The 20,950-nt window shown below is 33.4% G+C and overlaps 1 protein-coding gene across 1 annotated transcript in view; it reads right to left on the minus strand.

Moving 5' to 3' along the window:
- Window positions 1-20,950, minus strand: part of OPA1 (optic atrophy 1 (autosomal dominant)) — an 87,036-nt gene that overhangs the window by 62,421 nt on the left and 3,665 nt on the right. Inside the window, exons 3-9 of the mRNA XM_010834417.1 lie at window positions 19,759-20,077; window positions 19,003-19,099; window positions 17,269-17,376; window positions 16,581-16,634; window positions 15,858-15,925; window positions 6,980-7,090; window positions 2,129-2,182 (exon numbers count right to left, since the gene is read on the minus strand). Of these exons, the coding sequence (XP_010832719.1) occupies window positions 2,129-2,182; window positions 6,980-7,090; window positions 15,858-15,925; window positions 16,581-16,634; window positions 17,269-17,376; window positions 19,003-19,099; window positions 19,759-20,077 (811 nt within the window). The remainder of the gene's footprint in view (window positions 1-2,128; window positions 2,183-6,979; window positions 7,091-15,857; window positions 15,926-16,580; window positions 16,635-17,268; window positions 17,377-19,002; window positions 19,100-19,758; window positions 20,078-20,950) is intronic.

Consider the following 20,950-nt stretch of genomic DNA (forward strand, 5'->3'; position numbering starts at 1 on the left):
AATAAATGTGATCCTTTTCTAACTGGTCTGTTTATACTCGATTATTTCTTCTATAAACATTAACCAAGTTCAGAAAATTATTAAGAATTACTCTTTCTTACAACCAACTGGATTTTTTTAAATTTTATTTTCAATTGGAGGACAATTACTTTACAATATTGTGTTGGTTTCTGCCATACATCAACATGAATCAGTGACTGGTATACACATATCCCCTCCCTCCACAACCTCCCTCCCCATCCCACCAACTGGATGTTTTTGTCCAACTTTACAGTAACATGTCTTTTGTTAATGGAAAGAAAGAAATGGAAAATTTTTCTTGGAAAATATGTTAGGCTGTTACAATCTTCCAAGCACAAAGTAAATAACAAGAGATCATGGCTTTATCCTCAGAGAATGTCCAACTTAAGATAAATTTAAGAAATTATATAGTATGAGACAGGTAGAACTATAGGCTGGTTTATATTATAAATATATTTTTACAGAACTTGTTCATTTATATTCAGTAACAGTACACACAACAAACTTCTGGTAGTTATCTAAGAATTAGACCTATGCTGTCTAATACAGATGGTAGCCACTGGCCACATATGGATAATTAGCACTTGAAATGTGGCAAGTCTGCACTAAGGTGTGTGTTAAGAATAAAATACACATCAGATTTCTATAATTCAGTAAAAATACACAAATACCACATTAATATTTTTATACTAACTAGACCTATAACTATTTTAGATCTACTTTGTTAAATATATTATTAACATTAAAATTTTACCTATTTCTTTTTACCCTTATTTTAATGCAAAAATTTTAAAGTACATATAGCTTGCATATTATTTCAACTGGACACTATTAATATAGGTAATGTCATTATTTTATCATGAATTCTCCATAAAGTACTTTCATCAATGCCTAGCACCTTCCAACAAATAGAAAGATTGATATCAATAGGTATATATAACGGTGGTAGGATTTCTACTGGTTCACTTGGTAAATACCGAATCAAATATGGGGTCTACATTTTCTGGGACTGGAAACACTCTTTAGTATATGTCAATCTGCAGGCTTCCTACAGAGATGTGCTATGGGCCATCATGCAAAATTCTAGGCCAATAATTCTCAAACTTAAGAACTCATCAACATCACTTGAGGGTTTTTAAGAACAAAGACTGCTAAGTTCCACATCCAGAGTTTCTGTTTCAGTGCATTTGGGATAGGACCAATAATCTGCATTTCCAACAAGTTCCCAAAGAGTATTACTGATGCTAATTCTCCAGAGATCACATTCTGAGGCCAGTGATTCTTAATCTCTGGCTGCAGACTATAATCACCCAGCTGTGAAGCCATGACAATATTAGGGTTGCTCAGAGCACACTTGATTCTAACATATAGTTGAGTATATGAATCAATACATAGATATTAAGAAAACCTGAGACTCAACATACACTGGTTCCTAATTTCATTTAAATTGCTTTGTCGTACTTTTCTCTAAAAAGAGACCTGATGAGTCTTTTTAAACGGAATTACCACATATCATTGTATCTATAGAGAATAATTAATGATAGAGTGGATAACGTGGCAATTTTTCAGGAGAATGTTCTCTACTCGATTACACTGCACAGAACAAGTCTTTAAAATAATAATTGTATCATCAACTATAAGAGAATAACTCTTTAGTGTCAGAAATATTAATACCTTTGGAAAGATTATTATCTGATTGGGTTTGGACTTTAGAGAACTGTGATAGATTTCACTCCAATTTCTTTTAACTGTTCCTCTAATTAGCCAATTAATGTAAAAATACAAGCACAGGTTTATACAAGAACAAGTCACTTTCCCCAGTCTTTTCTGCCATAGTCTTCCTCTAAAATTAAAAGCATATGATTCACTCAACAATAGGTTTTACACATAAATGACTTAATTAAACTTATCAAGTTCCTTCATTATTCCTTATTTCTCAATTAGCTTTTGCATTTGTGGGGGCATCTATTGATAATAATAAGGTTCTATCATTAAATCACTACAAACTTTGCTCAGTTAAAAAGATAAATTCCCACATCACCAAATTTAGAGTATAAGACAAACTCTTTGGTTCTTTTTACCTGACTATGAATTATATTAGTATTACCTGAGTATGCAGAAGCTCTTCTTGAAGTTGGTCAATTTTCTCTTTGTCTGACACCTAAATATTTAAAATAAAATTTTTTTGAGTAGAATTATGTTTATATAGAATATACAGTAAGTTAACTTTTTAAATAAACCATTTTTAAGAGTAAAAACTATACACTTTACATGGATATTTAATAAAAGGAAATTTTAAATCAAATGCTTATTTTAAAAAGTAATCTTATTCATCAACAAAAACAGCTCAGGAAAAGTTTATATAAATGAAAACCTTAAAAAGAAATCATCTTCTTATTGCCGTTCTAGTCATTTCTTACGACTGGCTTGTTAGAAAAATAGATCGACACATACATTTACTAGGTCCTTGACAGGTTGTTTTGTACTCAAGCACAGGGACTTGGATGCTTGAGAAATAAGGCACTGAAATCCTTACAATAATGTTTTCAGAAGTCAGACGCGTTATAATGTACAGCTACTGAAAAAATTTATTGGTCATAGTTTATCTTTTAAGCAAACACTTATCCATTTTCATTCCATAAGTAGGAAAGTGTTTAATATATGCAAAGAACAATTGCATTTTCAGAGCTTTAAGTGGAGCCAGATGCTTGCTTTTTAAATTTAGTTCCACTGCAAGATCTTCTAACCCATAATAAAGCGAATGCATCAGAGGCAGTGAAGTTGAGTAAAGCAAACAAAATTGATTTGAAAATAAAACAAAAGTAGGATAAAATCCACAGGTATTAGGGAAACTACTTCTAATTATTAGTAATGCTAATAGTTCTAAGATAAGATATTTAAAATAAAGAACTTTATTCTACGACAAGCTTTAAAGTAATCACAAGTCTAAATATAAAACACAATAATCAATTGCAATTAAAATGATGTCATTTATGACAAATCTATATAACTGCTTTGACTCCTTAGTGAGATACCAAAGTTGCCATTCTCAATCTTAAAATAATTATCTAATTTCTGTACTCAAAATTTTTAAACATGATTTTATTCCATAGGAGACAAAAATCAAGTTAAAACTCAGGTAAATCTTTATTCATCCTGATTTCACTGGCTGCTTAAGCAGCCAAGACCTCATGGTAGCAAATACACATGAAAATATTCTAAATGATTTGCTTATTGAAGTGGACATTAATAACTCTTATCCATGCAATAAAATGTTATTTTGAGATTTTAATTCCTGTTTCCAAATGCTTTCTCAAAATTCCCCTCAAACTTCTTTTAAATAAAAATGACAATACTTGCTAGAAATGATAGGTACATAATCCACAATTGCTTTTTCCTAAAAAGCCTATGTCTAAAAATTTCAAATTTTATTTTGCAAATGAGAAAAATGCAACATAAAACAAACTTTGTATTACTGCTTCTCACTCCAGTACAGCAAGCAGCAACTTGTGGATAGAAGCATTTTTCATGTGACTATGTGTTTGTGTAAAATGGACAAGAATTATTAATCATCTCCTAAAATGTGACAAAACAAGCATGTTGAGGAGCCCACAACCCAAAGAACAAAATCCTGAAGGCCAATGAAGAAATTAATTCCATATTTTGATCATATGGCATGACATCACACTGTAATAATGTGATCACAAAAATTGTTATGCAGATTATAATCCCAATTCATCTGGAAAGTTACTCTGATTTACTGTTCCATTAAATATTCATCCAACTGAAGTTAAAGTAGTATGAAATATATAAACAGCATTAGTATAGGATGTGAATACTTAATGATATCATGCAATATAATCTAAGTTACAGTAGAAAATCCAACATATCTCTACAACTGGGGCAATAATTAAGAAAGCAATATAATTACACAAAACAGAATGTTTATACAAGCCAAGGACTATAAAGGACTAACCTTGACAATTTGGTAAAATAAAAAAGATATATAAAGAATTAAAATGATATAAGGTTATTAAAATATTACAAACACAATTTTTATGCTAATATTAGTATTTAGTAACAACTTTTTAGGAGTATTTAAATTTATCATGTGCCCTTCTGGCGTGACTGTTAGGAATAACTCATGCATAGTTTCAACAATACACTTCCTATCTGCTTAACATTAAATTAAAAGGTTAATACTATATTATATAAAAGACAGGTTGATGATGAGTCAAGAATTAGATCTAAGATTTTACAGGAAACAAGATTAAAACCTTTAGGTTCACAAAATAAATCTTAAAGATTAGTGATAAGATACTTTGACATATTTTGAGAGAATAATACATGCTATTGTTAGTCTATCACTTATTTGAAGTCTTAACTAGCAACCTGGGATGTATTTTATTTTGATGCACTTTACTAGTAAAATTCAGCTACTTACAGTAAGTCCTTGTCCTATTGTTTAATATATTTAGTTTTTATTATGAAATTAGTTCAAAACTCACCCTGACAGAAATGGGTATCAATAGTCTTGAAACCAGAGCTTTCCTACAATTCCAGGGCTGTAAAACTGATGGAGAAAGAGCGGAACCCTCTGCAGAAACAAGCTAAAGCTGAAAAAGAAAAACCTTTACTAGCTCCTAACAAAACCAAGCCTGATTTTTAAATTTTAAGCATTTCTTCCTACTAAGCAATTGTAGCCATTCTGAAATATGGAGTATAAGACTCGCAAAAGTTTCTATGTATGCGTACATACATTCACAGGAGGCAAATCTACCAATGGCAGTTTTAATCTACTATCTCTGCATGAGCTGCTCTGCTTGGATGATACAGGGAAAATCTACTAGCTGCTACCAATAAGATATAAATAGGGACTTCCCTGGAGGTCCAGCAGTTATGATCCTTGGAGAGGGTGCGGGTTTGATCCCTGGTCAGGGAGCTAAGATCTCACATGCTGCACAGTATTACAAAAAAAAAAAAAAAAGCATTAAAAAAAAAAAAGAAGGCCTACTAATATTTACAATATGTAGTAGGAAAGAAGCATCAAAAAATGACAAAAAGTAGCTGCGGTTTTGTACCTCAAGTAAACCTCAAATGCCTGGAAAGATAGAAGTCTCATCAAATTAGCACTTTGGTCATTATGACAATGTAAGGCTGAAGTCACCAGTGTAACTATAAGGGGAAACGAGGGAAGATACAGTAAGGAAATCATCTTTAAGGACAGTGAAAGAATGATACTATTATAGAGGTGCACAAATTGTTTTTCATCTCATTAACTTTCACACAAGGTAAGTGGGCAGGAACAAGCCCCGTTTTGTGCCCTTCTAAGTACATCTTAATAAACAAAACAGACAGAGGTACAGCCCTGTCAGTAGCTCTTTCACAAACATGGAGAGTGAGGAATAAAAGGGTTATATATGGATAATCCAATGACTATTAGGAAGAGGAAGGATAACTCTAGGTCTGAAAAAAGGCCCCAAATGAACACTAACCCTTGGCAGTGTAGAAAATAACAGTATTCACTATTGCTTTCATTTAAATTGTCAGATTCAATAGGATATTTATAATCTTAAACTGTATCTTAGAATCTTAAAATAGCAGATCTATGGGGCTCACTGTAAATTATTTTACCATTAAGAAAAAAACAAGATCTACTGGTCTTGAAAACAAGAGCTATATTCATATTTCTAACTAACACACCAAAACATAACAGTTTCTTTCCCTCTTTTTTGTAATGAAGTTAAGGACAGAAGCTTAGCCTGAGCATCCAACTTGTTAGTATATTTAAGTGGTACTCTGAACAGCATGAGGAACAGAGAATGCTAAAGCACCATTTACACTAAGTCCTCCTGTGATTTAACACAAGTAGGAAAATAATTTGTTTTCTATTTCCACCTATATTATTCATTTACTGAAAGCTAAATGACATATAGCAGTTGATTTCACAGCCATGGAATTGAGAAAAGCCAGGAAGCGACACTGAAAAAATAAACTATGATTAGTACTGTACTAACCACCACCAAATGCGACAGGGTTAGCCAGCAGGATCATTTCACTAATTATCTGTAGTATTGGTTGATTTCAATATCAGAATGTACAGGAAACTAATTATATGACTGGATCATTTTTCTTAAGATTTGTACCTAACTGTAAAACTTTTCTAATATATGTAACTAGCTGATGTCAAGATTTTACAATAAAATTTTAAAAATCATTTTAAACACTTCATTTGACTCTAGTCTCTTTAGGACATTAAACTGTGGATCTACATTATAGGATCATCTAGAGCCAAAAGCATTACTTTTAAGGATTTCTTGGTGATAAGCAAATATTTGTACAGTGTTACACTGAGTTTTATTAGAATCTGTCCTTTAGTGACTAGAATTATATCAAATTTCCAATGTTCAATTTTTCAGTGGACAAGGTGAAAATCTGTGCTGACTTTGTTAATAAATGTCAAGTCTTATTACAAGTTAATCAAAGTATTTAAGAATAACTGTCCGAAAGTTAAGTCAAAATAGTTTTCTTTTGTAGGAAAAAGAATTCTCTGCTGAATCATTTTAACAAAACCATTTCATTCTTTAATTTAACATGGTCATTCACAGGAACCCTTTTCATTTTAGAAATGAAAACTTAAGAGAATAGACAAGTTGGCCACAGATTTAGGGTAACTCAATAACTGGGCCAAGTAAACCACAATTCACAATTATCTAAGTACAAGTCCATGAACCCTCACAGATAATCTAGTTTTCAGAAAATAAATTACTATGTTTAATATTTTGGGTTTGTTTGCATACTCCAGAAAGTTGCATATCTGTATTATCTTTCATATTTTTATCTTGTCAAAACTAATTTCTCATAATTCTAGTCCATGAATGGATTAAGGTGACGTGATATTGGCAGAAATGGCTGATTAGTGTAAACAAATCAGTAGCCCCCTTAAACCATCCATCACCTTGCGCTTCTGTTGGGCATAGCTCGTGCTATACTGGCCAGCAGCTCTGCGTGCTTCCTCTTCATGCTCTTGAATTTGCTGTTGTAAGAGAATGAGCTCACCAAGCAGACCCTGCCATGAGTTTACAGCCAGGAGAAGAGGAAAATTGGGGAGGAGAACAATGTTAAACCAAAGGGTACAAAAAAGGAACAGATGTAAGTTAGAGAGGAATGGATAGCTTGTAACAAAAATGGAAACTCAGTTATGTACCTTTAGAGCCACTATATAACTGGGCTCTGTACCACATTTCCACTTTTCCCCTCAGTAAAATTATGTCTCAAATATAAAACACCATAGTCTAAAAAGTGAAAAGGAAAATGCAGTAAGTGACTGTTTGGTGAATAAAATGAGCCAGATATAATACCAACATACAGTAAAACCTAGACTAACTGGAATGCTCAAGGAAGGTGGCACTACAGTTAACTAAATGAGTACCAGGAACACTGAGAAAACAGATACTGTGACCCGTATTTTTGAACTGCCAATATGAACCAGTGTTATGTTCCCGACTTGATACATAGGGGGCAAAAAAAACCCAAACTGATTTTTCAAGCGTTGATATGCGGTCCTGAATCTAATTCTCAACTGTTAAAGTTTCTTAAGACTAAATGGAGAATATATAATAGCTTAATTACGTATTAAATCATTATTTTTATTTTTCCTTGATATCTAATGTCTTCAAGAAAAGATCCCTTAAGGAACTTCCCTGGTGGTCTAGTGGTTAAGACTCTGCCTGCTTCTATTGCAGGGGGCGTGGGTTCAATCCCTGGTCCAGGAACTAAGATTTCTGCAAGCCATGTGGCATGGCCAAAAAGTAAATAAATCAATACATATCCCTGAAAACTTAGTTTTGAGCATCAAGTTAATCAAGGTTTTACATTAATTCAAAATTTTACATGCCTAAACACATAATCTTATTTGATTAAAATTTAAGAGTTTTTTTAATTAAAAAATGTTTGAGGTACTGTTTTAGTTTTATACAACAACAAATTAAGAAGTGTGACTGAATTTTCACTTTTTATGAGCTGTTCTAACATTAAGTAAAAACAGCCTCTGAGAATATAACCAAGGGTACATTAATTACTAAAGCACAAGTTCCATTAAAGAACATAATTAAAATATGGAGATAATACAGTTGCTGCAAAAACAAAAAAGAAAAAAAACTCAGTTTGGACCTATGTACAAAGTAATCACTATTTCTATGCTAAAATCTCATTCCATTTATAATAATGAAATGTTCATCTAATGCAGTGCATTCACTTGTGGAATGAAACTAAAATACATGTCATTTTCTATACAGTGTTTTTAATTGCTGGTCTATCAGATAATCAACCTCAAGAAATGTAGGAGAAGTAACAACTGGGAATTGACAATGCTATGAACCTTGCATTTTCTCAATTAGAAACCCTTAAAAGGTAAAGTTGCAATGAAGTCACCCTTTAATCTTCCTAAGAATAGTTTACCTGGGAGAACAATGGGCTCAATTTTTACCAAGTCATAAAAATTAAAAGTTAGGAAAATTAACACTCATTAAAATAATCTAAGTTAGGAGTTTCAAACAGCCTCAGAGCTTTATAAACAACTGCCAAAAATATTTTATTTTCTTTAATATAATCATAAAGCTTCTTAAAATGAAATACTAATTAATGTTACATTTACATTTTAATTAGCAGACTCACCCGGAAGCTTAATAAGTTAGTTTATATAATCCAAACATTTATATAAATAAAAAAGTTTAGCAGAAAAGAAATAAATACAAAAAGAAAAGCTGTATTATAGTACAGCACTTTAAGGGAAATATTAAACAATTAGGGGAATTTTTACCTTGATTCTTAGGTTTAATACATTAAGATGTACCAATATAATGAAACTGGTTGACTTACTATAAATCAAAGGATGAAACTAGTTGATATTTCTGCATGACAAGTAAGAGAACGTCAAAGTGGCAAGTAACATAACTGAAATTTCGACATTTGTTTCCAAATTCAATAGTACAAAATATACTTATAAAAAACTGCAGTTCTCTTTTAGATATATTCTTTTTTTTTTTTGATATATTCTTTAAATAAACATTTTTATGGTCATTGATAAATCTAAAAGAAATGCAACGTCAACTCACTAGCCTCATCATTTGCATAACTTTTTATGTCCTTTTCTTTCATTTCATGTATCCCTGCCTTTCATCAGGCAGAAAGAAATTACCCAGCTCATTTTTATTCAGTCATTTATCATAATAGCTTCTACTCATCTAAGGGTTTAGATTTCTCAAAATAGTTGTCTTTTAAAGAAGGCATCCCATATTGGCTTACACATTAATGTGCCTGTGCTTTAATGAACATAATCCCCATTATTATAGTTTATAAAATGCCAAAGCAGTATGAAAGTATTCCACACTTCTAAACTGTGCTGGTCTCTCACGCACAGGTTTCTTATTTATTGATAACTTAAACACCCCTCTCTAATCCATTGCTTACATGTATATACAAACTGTACGGTAAATACTCTAACAGCTATTAAAGTATAAGAAAAACATCCTCCTCCTAGTGACACCTCACTTTCCTTCCAAGTCTGTTACTGAAGCACTGTTATGTGAAGGTAGTTGAAATTAACTGTTACCTCCTGGAAAAAGTAGGAAGAAAACAAGAATTAGACACAGAAAAAAACTACTTACACTATACTATACAACTATAAATGGTTACTTTTATTTTAGGCATCACATCTCACTTATCTAAGCACTGCTAGGCTAGCTTTTAAAGCCAAGGCCATGTTGAATAAGGAGGAAGAAAAATGTGTGTGCCTCCTGTGTAAGATACATCCTTATATGAACAAAACGTTTAATAAATATTTTCCCAAGGTCAGACATTTTAATCTCAAGAAACAGCACATAATTTTTAAATGATATATATTAAAAATGCAGTAATTGTGGTCTATAAAAATAGTTATTGTAAACAACCACATGTGATACACTCTCAAAACATCTCTTGGTTACTATCAGTTTGACACTGCTGCTCTCATGGTCCCACATTGTACGTACAATGTTTTCGGGTTTTTAAAAAAGTATAGTGTCAGACCAAGAAAATCAACTCCAAAAACCAAGACACAAACTGAAAGTGCTAAAAGACCTCTAAATGTTGATGGTTATTTTTTAAAACCTTGAAATTATGACTCATTTTTATGTGAATACATTTAAAATACTGCATTTTGGTAATTCCCTGGCTGTCCAGTAGTTAGGACTTGGAGCTGTCACTGCTAAGGCCTAGGTTTGATCCTTGATGGTCAGAGAGCTAAGATCCTGTAAGCCACAAGGCATGGCCAAAAAAATAAAAATACTTATCTTTAACAGTATTCTAAATATTAATAGCAGAGCAGGGTCTATACCTTGTTTGTTTTTATACCTAGCACATAGAATAAGGTCTTGACACTTCAGGTGTGTTATGGCCAGCACATAGGTTAGGGCTTGGCACATGTTTGTTGCAAAAATACACAAAGTTTATAGCATAAAATCCAAATTGGGTTTCCTAAAAATTGCTTACTCTGTAAATAAGCTAAACATCAACCCTATAATCCATTTTTCCCACTTATCACAATTCCCAGAACACACTCAACAGGAAATAAGAAAAGAAGAAGAAATTAATCAAATAACATTAATATGCTGTTAACTTATGCAACAATTCAAAGTATAAGATAATAATATCATCATATAAATATTTATTGAGTTTTATTATGTGCCAGATCTTGTGCTGAAGGGCTTTACGAAATGCCCACACTAACCATTATCAGGTAGCATGCCCCCTATTACTGAAGAGGAAACCAAAAACTTGGAGAAACTAAGGAACTTATCCAAGGTCATACACCTCAGAAAACCGGAAGGGCAGGGTCTGAACACAGGCAGTGTGACCCCAACGCCTGCACCAGACAGCATCCTGTGAGCTCTACAGTCTCACTGGTTTCAGTGTCTTTGACCCTTCAGGTTCAGTCCACACATAAATAAGGAAAATGGTAAAACTACAACACTTCAGAGGACACATGTAAATTACTCTTTAGAGAAGGAGCTGGCAAACTATAGTGCGCTGGCTGAGCCCATAGGGCTTGCAAACCTAAAATATTTCCAACCTGGACCTCTAAGAAAAAGCTTGCCAAATTCTGTTTTATTAGTTTGGGGTCCAGAAAACAACTTTGTGAAAGTAAAAACTTCTTTTCTGTTCCACTTAAAAAATATTTCTAGGCACTAATCTACTTTTCAAAGTTTGAATAATTCTGCTATTAGCTATAAAGATCTATTTTCCTATTTTTCTCCCTCCTGCTGCTGCTAAGTCGCTTCAGTCGTGCCCAACTCTGTGCGGGTCCGGCAGCCCACCAGGCTCCTCCGTCCCTGGGATTCTCCAGGCAAGAACACTGGAGTGGGTTGCCATTTCCTTCTCCAGAGCATGAAAGTGAAAAATGAAAGTGAAGTCGCTCAGCTGTGTCCGACTCTTGGCAACCCCAGGGACTGCAGCCCACCAGGCTCCTCCACCCATGGAATTTTCCAGGCGAGAGTACTGGAGTGGGGCGCCATTGCCTTCTCCTTTCTCCCTCCTAGTAATATATAATTCTTCTCAAGATATTCAGAGCCAATCACAATATGTTTAATATTGGATATCAGAAGAAAATAAGTCTTTCAACTTGAATTATTTAACTTGCCCCAATCAGAAATACCATATCCTATTTCACTATTTGGACAATTTCTACAAATGATAATTTTAGAAGATGGACAAATCAGTCTATTACCAATAGTTTTTATCAAAATTACAATTTCTACCAAATCCCCTTTGTTCTAAATTATTACACCTAAAGACAGTGTTATGTACACAGTATATATTTAATGTAAAAAAAACATAAAAATGCAATATGCTTATTATTAAGGAATAAAATAAGTATCTAATCATGTATAGTTGCTAGCCGTTAGCTGCTCAGCAAACTTAAGCTTCCTGAATCTGTTGCTTCTTGATGGTGCTGGTTCTGAGAATTTCATTTTGCCAGTTTACATCATTTGTTGCATGAGGATTTCCAGAAATGTAAATCCCACTTAAGCAATACTGCTTTGTTACAATTCAGAAATCCAAGTACATGTGCTCCTTCACATTCTTACTCTCCTCAATAGTTGTTCAAATATTGAAGGCCAAGAGAAATCCACAGGTAATCAGAGCAAAAACACACATTACATAAAAATCTGGGCCCACTTTTGTTAGCATTAGCCAAATTTACTTACTTTAAATTAGCCTTTTACCGAGTTAAATCAATTGACAGATTTTTTTTTTTAAGAGTTCAGCAATATCCTACATGCTTTGAGAACAGAGATTTTGCGACAGAAACAGCCCCTTAAATACTAAGAATGGAACCCAAAGTAAATAGTGTTTCATCTGTCTAACGCCTTAAATGTTAAGAGTATAATTATTGGGACTAAAATGGTTACACAAGGCTTCATGAAGCTGGACTTTGAGGACGAGGGAAAATTAGGCACAGAAAAGGGAATAGAGAAGTGGGGGGTACAAAATAAGTAAAGCCACACAAATAAGAATTACAGTAACATGTGGGAAGGAAGAACATTACTATCTAATGATTATTTTTAAAATGGTAACAACACTTTATGATTTGGACTTCAAATATTTTCTATAAATTATAAATGTACTTATAACCCTCAGAATAATATTCCCTACTTCTGTGAGATGTTTATGACCAATCAGAAACATGATAGAATAAAAGCAAAGATAATGTCTCATTTAACAAATTTTCACTAGAATACAACAATGTTACTGAATCTAAAAAGAGGAGATACACTATGTGGTCCCGTTACTATGCATATTATGACTGAATACAGAAATCTGGGGATTTACAAACCAGGCGAGTCCGTTAACACTAAAGAAGGCTTGCCACTCCAATTCTGAATTTGCCTTCAGATATCCAGGTCTCAAAAACATTATTAAGTTCACACTAAGGGCTCTTTCCAGTATTTTTCTATAGTGGACACAAGTTTAAAATATTCTGATTAAAAGCATTTACTAAAATGTAGTTTCAGTACTTTTCCATTTTTTATTTATCAAAAATACATAAAGAACTTTTGATTGACATAACTACTGCCCACAAACTGAATAGATATAAACCCAGGCAAAGTCAAAGAAATTTGATTGATGTTTAGTTAGCCTGTGCAGCATTATGTGGAAATATATGCTTTTTGACTTTCTGAAGACCTCAATTACAATTTTTCAGAACACCTAAAGTCTAACAACTCCAGACTGGGAACCACAGGTAATCTATTTTGTTTTCATTCTGTTGACTCAAGTCAATCAACCTCTGTGTTCCTGCAACTCCCTGTCACTTTCACTTAAGCTGACTTACAAAGGCTCCTAACTATCCTTCTACTCACCAGTATTTTTCCAGATGTGTTCTCTTATTAAAAAGAACAAGTTTTTCTTTTTAGTTCTATTCATAGAAATGTTTTTTATTACACTAAAAAAAATCCAATTCACATTTACATTTCTAAGATAAGTCTAGCTAGAAACTTTGGTATAAACCAGTCGATCATTATGCTAAGTCATGACTTCGCTTTTAAATCTTGGGGCTCTCAGACACTAGACTAAACCAATCAAAAAGGCACCACCTGAACTCTGGCTACCATCCTGCTGCTGCTAAGTTGCTTCAGTCCTGTCCGACTCTGTGCAACCCCATAGACGGCAGCCCAACAGGCTCCCCCGTCCCTGGGATTCTCCAGGCAAGAACACTGGAGTGGGTTGCCTGGCTTCCATCCTATCACCTCTGATTATTGCCCATATTTTCAAATTTGATATTTTAGAGTAATTTCAAAGAGGTTTCTGCTAAGGTCTCCCTGTCCATGCTTACATTCAACCATCCATTTACAGACAAGTTTCTTACAATCCATGTATCTGCATCTTGTCTGAATAGTTCATTATTTTCAAACATCACAGGTACACAGTTAAGCCTTGAAAAAATGCTGCATATTAATAAAATTCAAAACCACCAGTTGATGCTGACAATACTTTCTCTATATAGTAAATATTTATACTACATTTAATACTATCTGATTTAACCTATGAAAATGGATTAACTAGAACTCGATGTAGTATTTATAACAAATAGTGGGAAATAACTGATGAGTTTTTAATGGAAAGATAATCACCATAAACTATGGAAAAGTTTAAAAGAAATAGTCTACAGCAGTATTTATCTTCAAGCAAAGTGAATTATAAAATAAAGCAATAAATTTGCTCTCATGTCTACTGTATAAAATAAAATCTGTAAATATAAATTTTCAGAGATTAGTTCTCTTGTTTTTTCTATACTGCGGCGCTCCTGACCATTTATCAATTACTACTACTCATTTATCACTTTAGCAGGATTATAAGGGAATTATCTGTCAGGTCCAAAACAGGCAGGATTCTCATGAACCAAAACAATCATAGGCCATGTCAGAAAAGAACAGAGATGCAGGCCTCACCTAACTGATCTAGGCAACAAGAAATCTTGTCACTTGAAAATCATACTACCACCTCTGTTAACAGAGGTTCCTTCTCCCCAGATACATTCGTTTCTCTCTGCACATTAAATCTACCTGCATCAAGGGTCAAGCCTTTGGCTCAAAAAAAAGTTGATCATCAAAGGCTAATTTCTATTCAGATTTTTCTTCCCAGTAGCATGCATAGTCAAGGGTGTCCCTGGTCAAAATAACACCAAGGGTAAAGGAAAAGGAAATGGAAGAGGATATAAAAAATGATCAAGTTAAAAAAATACACACACACATATATAAACACATCTTGAAAAATGTTTTCTCCAAAAGATCAAGTTAAAAGACAAAAAAAAAAAATCTTTTGAAATATAATTGACACGTGGAATATCATGTAAAAAGTTCAAAGCTGAAGGATAGGAAACCAGATGGAAATCTACACAAAGGAATTATTTTCTTCCTGCTTCCCCCAAAAGCTGTGAAATTATTTACCTCAATGCATTAAAACCACAATAACCTTCATTATTTAATTGTTAAATGTTTGCACTTAATTTTTAAATGTTCATAGAGTATTTTCCAGATATCTATTTATCTAGGTATTATTTTGAAAAAAGCTTTCAAGGAATCACTTACATTACAATTTTGAAAAGATAAAAAAAGTGAAGATTAAGACAATATCAGGCTAACATGAATATAAATACATAACAATGCATGTTATTCTATATCAGCAAATCTCCTAAAACTTTATATGGATTTTAAAGCATGTATGGAAATTAGCATATCCTAAATAACTCCATACATTAATTTTGTTGACTACCAATGTAATAGAAATCTATACCCCCCAGTAACAAACTTGTTATTTCCTTAAGATTTCCCTTAAGTATATATCATGAAACATTGGTATCTAGAAGATATTTCATGGAAAAAGGGGTTTTGTTGGTAAATATATTTAGAAAACTCTGCATATTTTGACGAATCTCTTATAGCTTCACAATGCACATGCATATATCAAAGTCTGAGAAATCCCAGAGAAAAGAAGCCTGCTTGTTTTATTTATACGTTTCCCCCCACACATATTTAACAACAAAACCCTTTGTTGCAGAAACCCTGGAAACTAATATTTCTCAAATATATTTGAGGGAAACTGGATTATCCAATTATATTTCCAGAACTGTTGCATAAATGCCTTGCATTTTGTACCAAGAATAATAACAATACCTCCATTGAATAATTTTATGTTTGCTTCTCATATGTTACCATTTTAAAATCTTCCAGGGTAGGTAAAAACTTAAAAAAAATCTTTCAAGACTACCTATGTGAAGAGTGCTCCTTTATACTTACCTTTCTATAACGCTTGTCACTTTCAGATCCGGGATCTGTCGCTCTAAAGGCCGTTTCTCCAGGTGAACCTTAAAGATAAATATTCAGTCTTATAAATTCTCCAGTGAAGCCAAAAGTCTGAATTAAATTCCATATTATATTTAGTCAGTTGAAAGGTAAGTGGATTTTTACAGCAAAAATCATTTTAAGAAACAAAGTGGTAACCTAAGAAAAAAATTTTTCAAAACCATTATAGGACCTGTTTAACTGATTTTTAAAAATGTCACTGAAAAGTACAATTAAAAAATAAGAATCTTTGATAAGATTATTTTACATGAGTACTTACAGTTCGGCCATACACTACTGCCATAAGAGACCACATACAGTAAAAAAAAAGTAAAAATGTCAACTGTGACCAGACAGATGAGACAAACTAAAATGACTTTGTTTCAATTATGAGAAACAACCAGATCTAGTTCAAGAAAATAGTTTGATTAAGCAAACTTTCTTTTTAACAGTTTTAACCTTATAATATAGATACATACTTAGGAATTTTAGTTTTATCACAAAATAATTATTATTTCCACCTAAATTTAGGATAATGAATTTGCCCAATATAATTCTGACATTTTAAAATTCAGCACAAGCAGCATTATAAATTTGGTCTGCAATTTTATTTGCAACTAGTTTATTAGAAGCATTTAAAAGACATGTTAAGATCAGCAAAAATATCTGTTTACACACCTAACAAGAGAAGTAGGTCAGAAGCTTCTATGACTTCACTAACCAATTTGTGACCTGTGAAAAATCAGCAAAAGGGGAAATAGAAATGTAAAATTTAACAGAAATGAGCAAACAAAGATGTCTGAGACCTCAGATTTATATTATGGTAGGGCAGAATTGGGCAAATACACCAGGATTGACCTTAGCAAATTCTACTCATAATGGTCCATTATAATTAAATGTTTTAAAATCGGCTCTAATCAATTATGAAAGCAAACACATAGGAAGTCTCATCTGCTTGTCAAGAACAAGTGACTTACTTTCCCCTCACTGACTAAATCCAAGATGTTTAAGTTCTTGAAAACCTTCATTTTGCTGGGCCAAACAAAAATTAAAACCATGGGAACTTCCCTGGTGGTCCAGTGATAAGACTTTGTTTCCATTGCAGGGGGCGTGGGTTCAATCCCTGGTCAGGGAACTAAGATCCCACATGCTGTGCAATGTGGCCAAAAAATAAAAATAAATAAATTAAAAAAATTTAAAACTATGGAGCAACAAAATTTTGTTTTATCTTTCTAATAAAAAAACCTGGCTTTTATTTGTACTAAACATTTTCATTTAAAAGATGGAAAATATGAATGTATCTTAAGTATCTTTCCTCTGTGTTTCCTGATATTTTAAATGAGATCGAACACAGGTCTTTCCTTACCTGTGGTGAAAAAGTCCTTTAGTAAGCTGAGGCTTTCAGCAATCTTGTCAAAGTCAGGTGCCAATTTTGCAAGGTCCTCTGAATTAGGAAGGGCTTTTCTAATTTTCTCTGAAGAAAAGAAAAGGATAGTCTCCAAATTAAAATGTGACTACTGAACCATTTATACAATTTAAATAATCATATACAAACAAATAGTTTTCCATTTTTCTCTCTATTCCAACTATAACTGCTACATGTATCTGAAACAATGTGTTATTCTGATGACATTCTATAAGCCATGAAAAATTTTTAAAAAGACTCAAACATATGGCTTAGATATTTTTGATTCATAAGTTAAATGCCTTGAGACAGAAACAAGGTATAAATGTTAACACTGGATTGGAATCAGAAGTACTTTAAAAATCTTTTGTAGCACCTGGCCCAAATTCTAAAAAAGTAATGTCAGTTTAAACTCAAGAACAGAATTTCATTACTTCTCTTTCTCCTTTTATGTTACCATTTCGAAAAACCTGTGTATGAACCCAAGACAAGCCTTTATTTTTGCTAGCCTTATTTATAAAGTGACCAAGTATTTATTTTTGTTTACAAATACTCAACAATTCTGTCCAAGTTTGGTACAGCTTTACAGTGTCTTCTGATTCAAGAAGGGCTTTTCTAACTTTCTCTGGAGAAGATAAAACACAAAGTTTCTCAAAATAAAAATATGTATTAGGTCTTATTCTAAATGCAATAAAAGCATTAACTTGTTCCATCTTCGTGGAAATGCTACAAAACAGTTCTCATCAGCCCCATTTTACGGATAAGGAATGGAACACAGAGATGTAACAGGACCTGTGCACCCAGCAAAGTGAGGCAGTCAGGTTTAAGCCTAGGTAGCGTAGCTTCAGAACCGAGGCTCATAGCCATTACTGTGTGCTGAATTTATCAAGTTAAAAAGCTCTCCTCATATATGTTAGAAAAATAATTTGAAGGCGTGCTTTTCCTGTATATATCTTTATCAGTGCAACAATCTTTAATAAAGTGTTGTGAATAGTGCATGCAGAGATTAAATCCATCCCTGCATACACCTAAGCTAAAGTCTAAAAAAAGTCTGCACAAAGTCTATAAAGAGAGACCTGAGGAAAATAATTTCATCAGACAATTTTTTTTTTTCCCCTAAAGATCACCATGACTTACTGGCAATCACAACTATCAAATATACCTGTTTCTCATCTACTACTAGAAAAAGGGAACAACGGCAGACTAACAGGAGAAATTACTCTGGCCACTAGCAGGCTTTTAAGGAACTTGGTAATAAAAAGTAGAGGTAACCAAGGTACTCAAGGAGAGTTAGTTAGGTGAAGCTGTTCTGAGTAACATACAACACTGAAAATGATGTTCAAGAAGGCTGCTTGGCAGCGTAGAAAATGCTGACAAATGTGTTAGCTAACAAAAGACAAGATAGCAAAGTGTTTGTTCACTATGACTATACCTTTTTTAAAAAGGAAAGTAAAACATTAACCACATACACAAAATAGGTACAATTAAAAGAAACTACACTGGCAGCTGTATTAAAGTGAGGAACCAGTGGATTATTTTTGTTTCTTACCAATTTTTCCTCTGCTAGTCTATCACTTTCATTATGAAAATAAAACTGCTGCAACCTTAAATTTAGAGTTAAGGAGCTATCTCAATACAACTATTTTTCTTTCCTAAAGAGACAACCAAGAAAAGTATTCTGATGTTGATACAAACCCAAATCGATATACTCATCAATCTCCCACACAATGTCAGGCACAATCCATTTATAATCACTAAGGTCAGGTATCATGTCTTTCCACTGATCAAAAGTCTAAAAGATAAGAAAGTATGCCAGTCAAATGATCTGAATGCAATATAAAATATAAAGAAAAACTAGCTAAATTTATTTTGTTAAAACTTGCTAAGCTGCTAAGAGTAATGTATTATGTTCACAATTTTGAGAAACAAAGTGGCCTTTGCTCTTCTAAAAGTAAATTAACAGACAAGTGTATAAAGCATGTAAATGTTTCTCTGCTAAATACAAAAAATGGAAAAATTCAAAATACACTTTTATTTCAAATAGGTTTCATGATTTGACTTTAAACATGATTCAAAGAACAGAGGGAAAACAAACCAGGCATCAGGAGACCCTGCCTGGTCCCACAGTTGCCACGAAGTGGTTGCAGGAGCATGCCACCTAACTTCCCTTCCTGGGCTACTAAATGGCAGAGCTGCAAATCAAACCAAGGTATTCTCACTCCCAGGTCAGTGCTCCTTCCATTAGGCCATTCTCACCTCTTATAATAACTAAGATTCTGAGAGCATTTTCCTATTAGCACCATTAAAACAGTTTAGCACACGACAGAGACACACGATAAATGTTTAAACATCTCATTATATTCTACTGCACTAAAGAAAAATGACATATGCTATGAAACTTTAAAATATTTGCTGGAATAGCTGGAAAAGCAGTAGCAAAGTGAAACTCACCTTTTTGGCTGTATAGCCACCCCCGACAGCAGATCCGAGTATGAGATACCGGAGTTTCAAGAGTCTTGCTGCTAATCTGGCTGGCCAAAAATTCCTGTGGGGCTGGTAGCCATATTTAACTGGAGAAAGTTTCAGTTTACGTAAAGGAAGGCTAGTTAGAGAGGAGAACTGCTGCAATGACATCCTCAATTGAGGTCTCTGAAGCTTTAAGGTAGGATGATGTGTATGATAAATACTTCGTGAAACCAGATGTAGTTTTTGTAGTGGTAAACTTCCTTTTGTTCCAGAGCTGTGTTTCACTAAGGACTGGCAGACCTCACTGAAAGAAAAGTAGGTGTGGGAGAAAGATCAGACAGGGAAACAATGTAAAGAAATGATATTAACAAAACAATATGCAAAAGGGAAACTACACAGGGCACACCTGACCAATTACACCCTGTCTCACGATAGCACACGGGCACTAACCATTTACTGTGACAGACGCTGCTGCAATGGGAGCTAACTCAGCTAATCTTGCTGAAAATCCTATGATAAAAGTATAAGGATCATCCCCATTTTATCAACAAGGAAAAGGCAGACAGATATAAATAAGTTACTAAGGTCCCCACTGATGTAAGAAGTAATGGAGGGACTCAAACCTAGACAGAGGGACTCCAGAGCCTGTCCCTCGATTTACTATATGTGGGTAATGATCATGGCCCAAAAAATCCGAACTAAAGGAAAAAAGAGACTTATTTTATTAGCTGTTGACATCTACTTGCTGTCAATAAATTTGAAAACAAAATATCTTTATTTAGTGACATATCCGACCTAGACTTCACCGCTGTGATCATTTTGAAATGGTACAGAAATACCAAATCACTATGCTGTGCAATAGGACCCAATGCAGCATTGTAGGTCAATTATACTTCAAAACCAAACATTCACACTTAGAAAAGAGATCAGATTTGTGGTTATTACAGGCATGGTGGTAGAAGGGGGAAATGGATGAAGGCAGTCAAAAGGCACAAATTTATAGTTCTAAGGCAGAAAGTGAAGAACTAAAGAGCCTCTTGATGAAAGTGAAAGAGAAGAGTGAAAAAATGTTGGCTTAAAGCTCAACATTCAGAAAATTAAGATCATGGCAACTGGTCCCATCACTTAATGGGAAATAGATGGGGAAACAATGGAAACAGTGGCTGACTTTATTTTT

Source organism: Bison bison, unplaced genomic scaffold, assembly GCF_000754665.1.
Source record: "Bison bison bison isolate TAMUID 2011002044 unplaced genomic scaffold, Bison_UMD1.0 scf7180017864032, whole genome shotgun sequence".
Taxonomy (NCBI): Eukaryota; Metazoa; Chordata; class Mammalia; order Artiodactyla; family Bovidae; genus Bison; species Bison bison.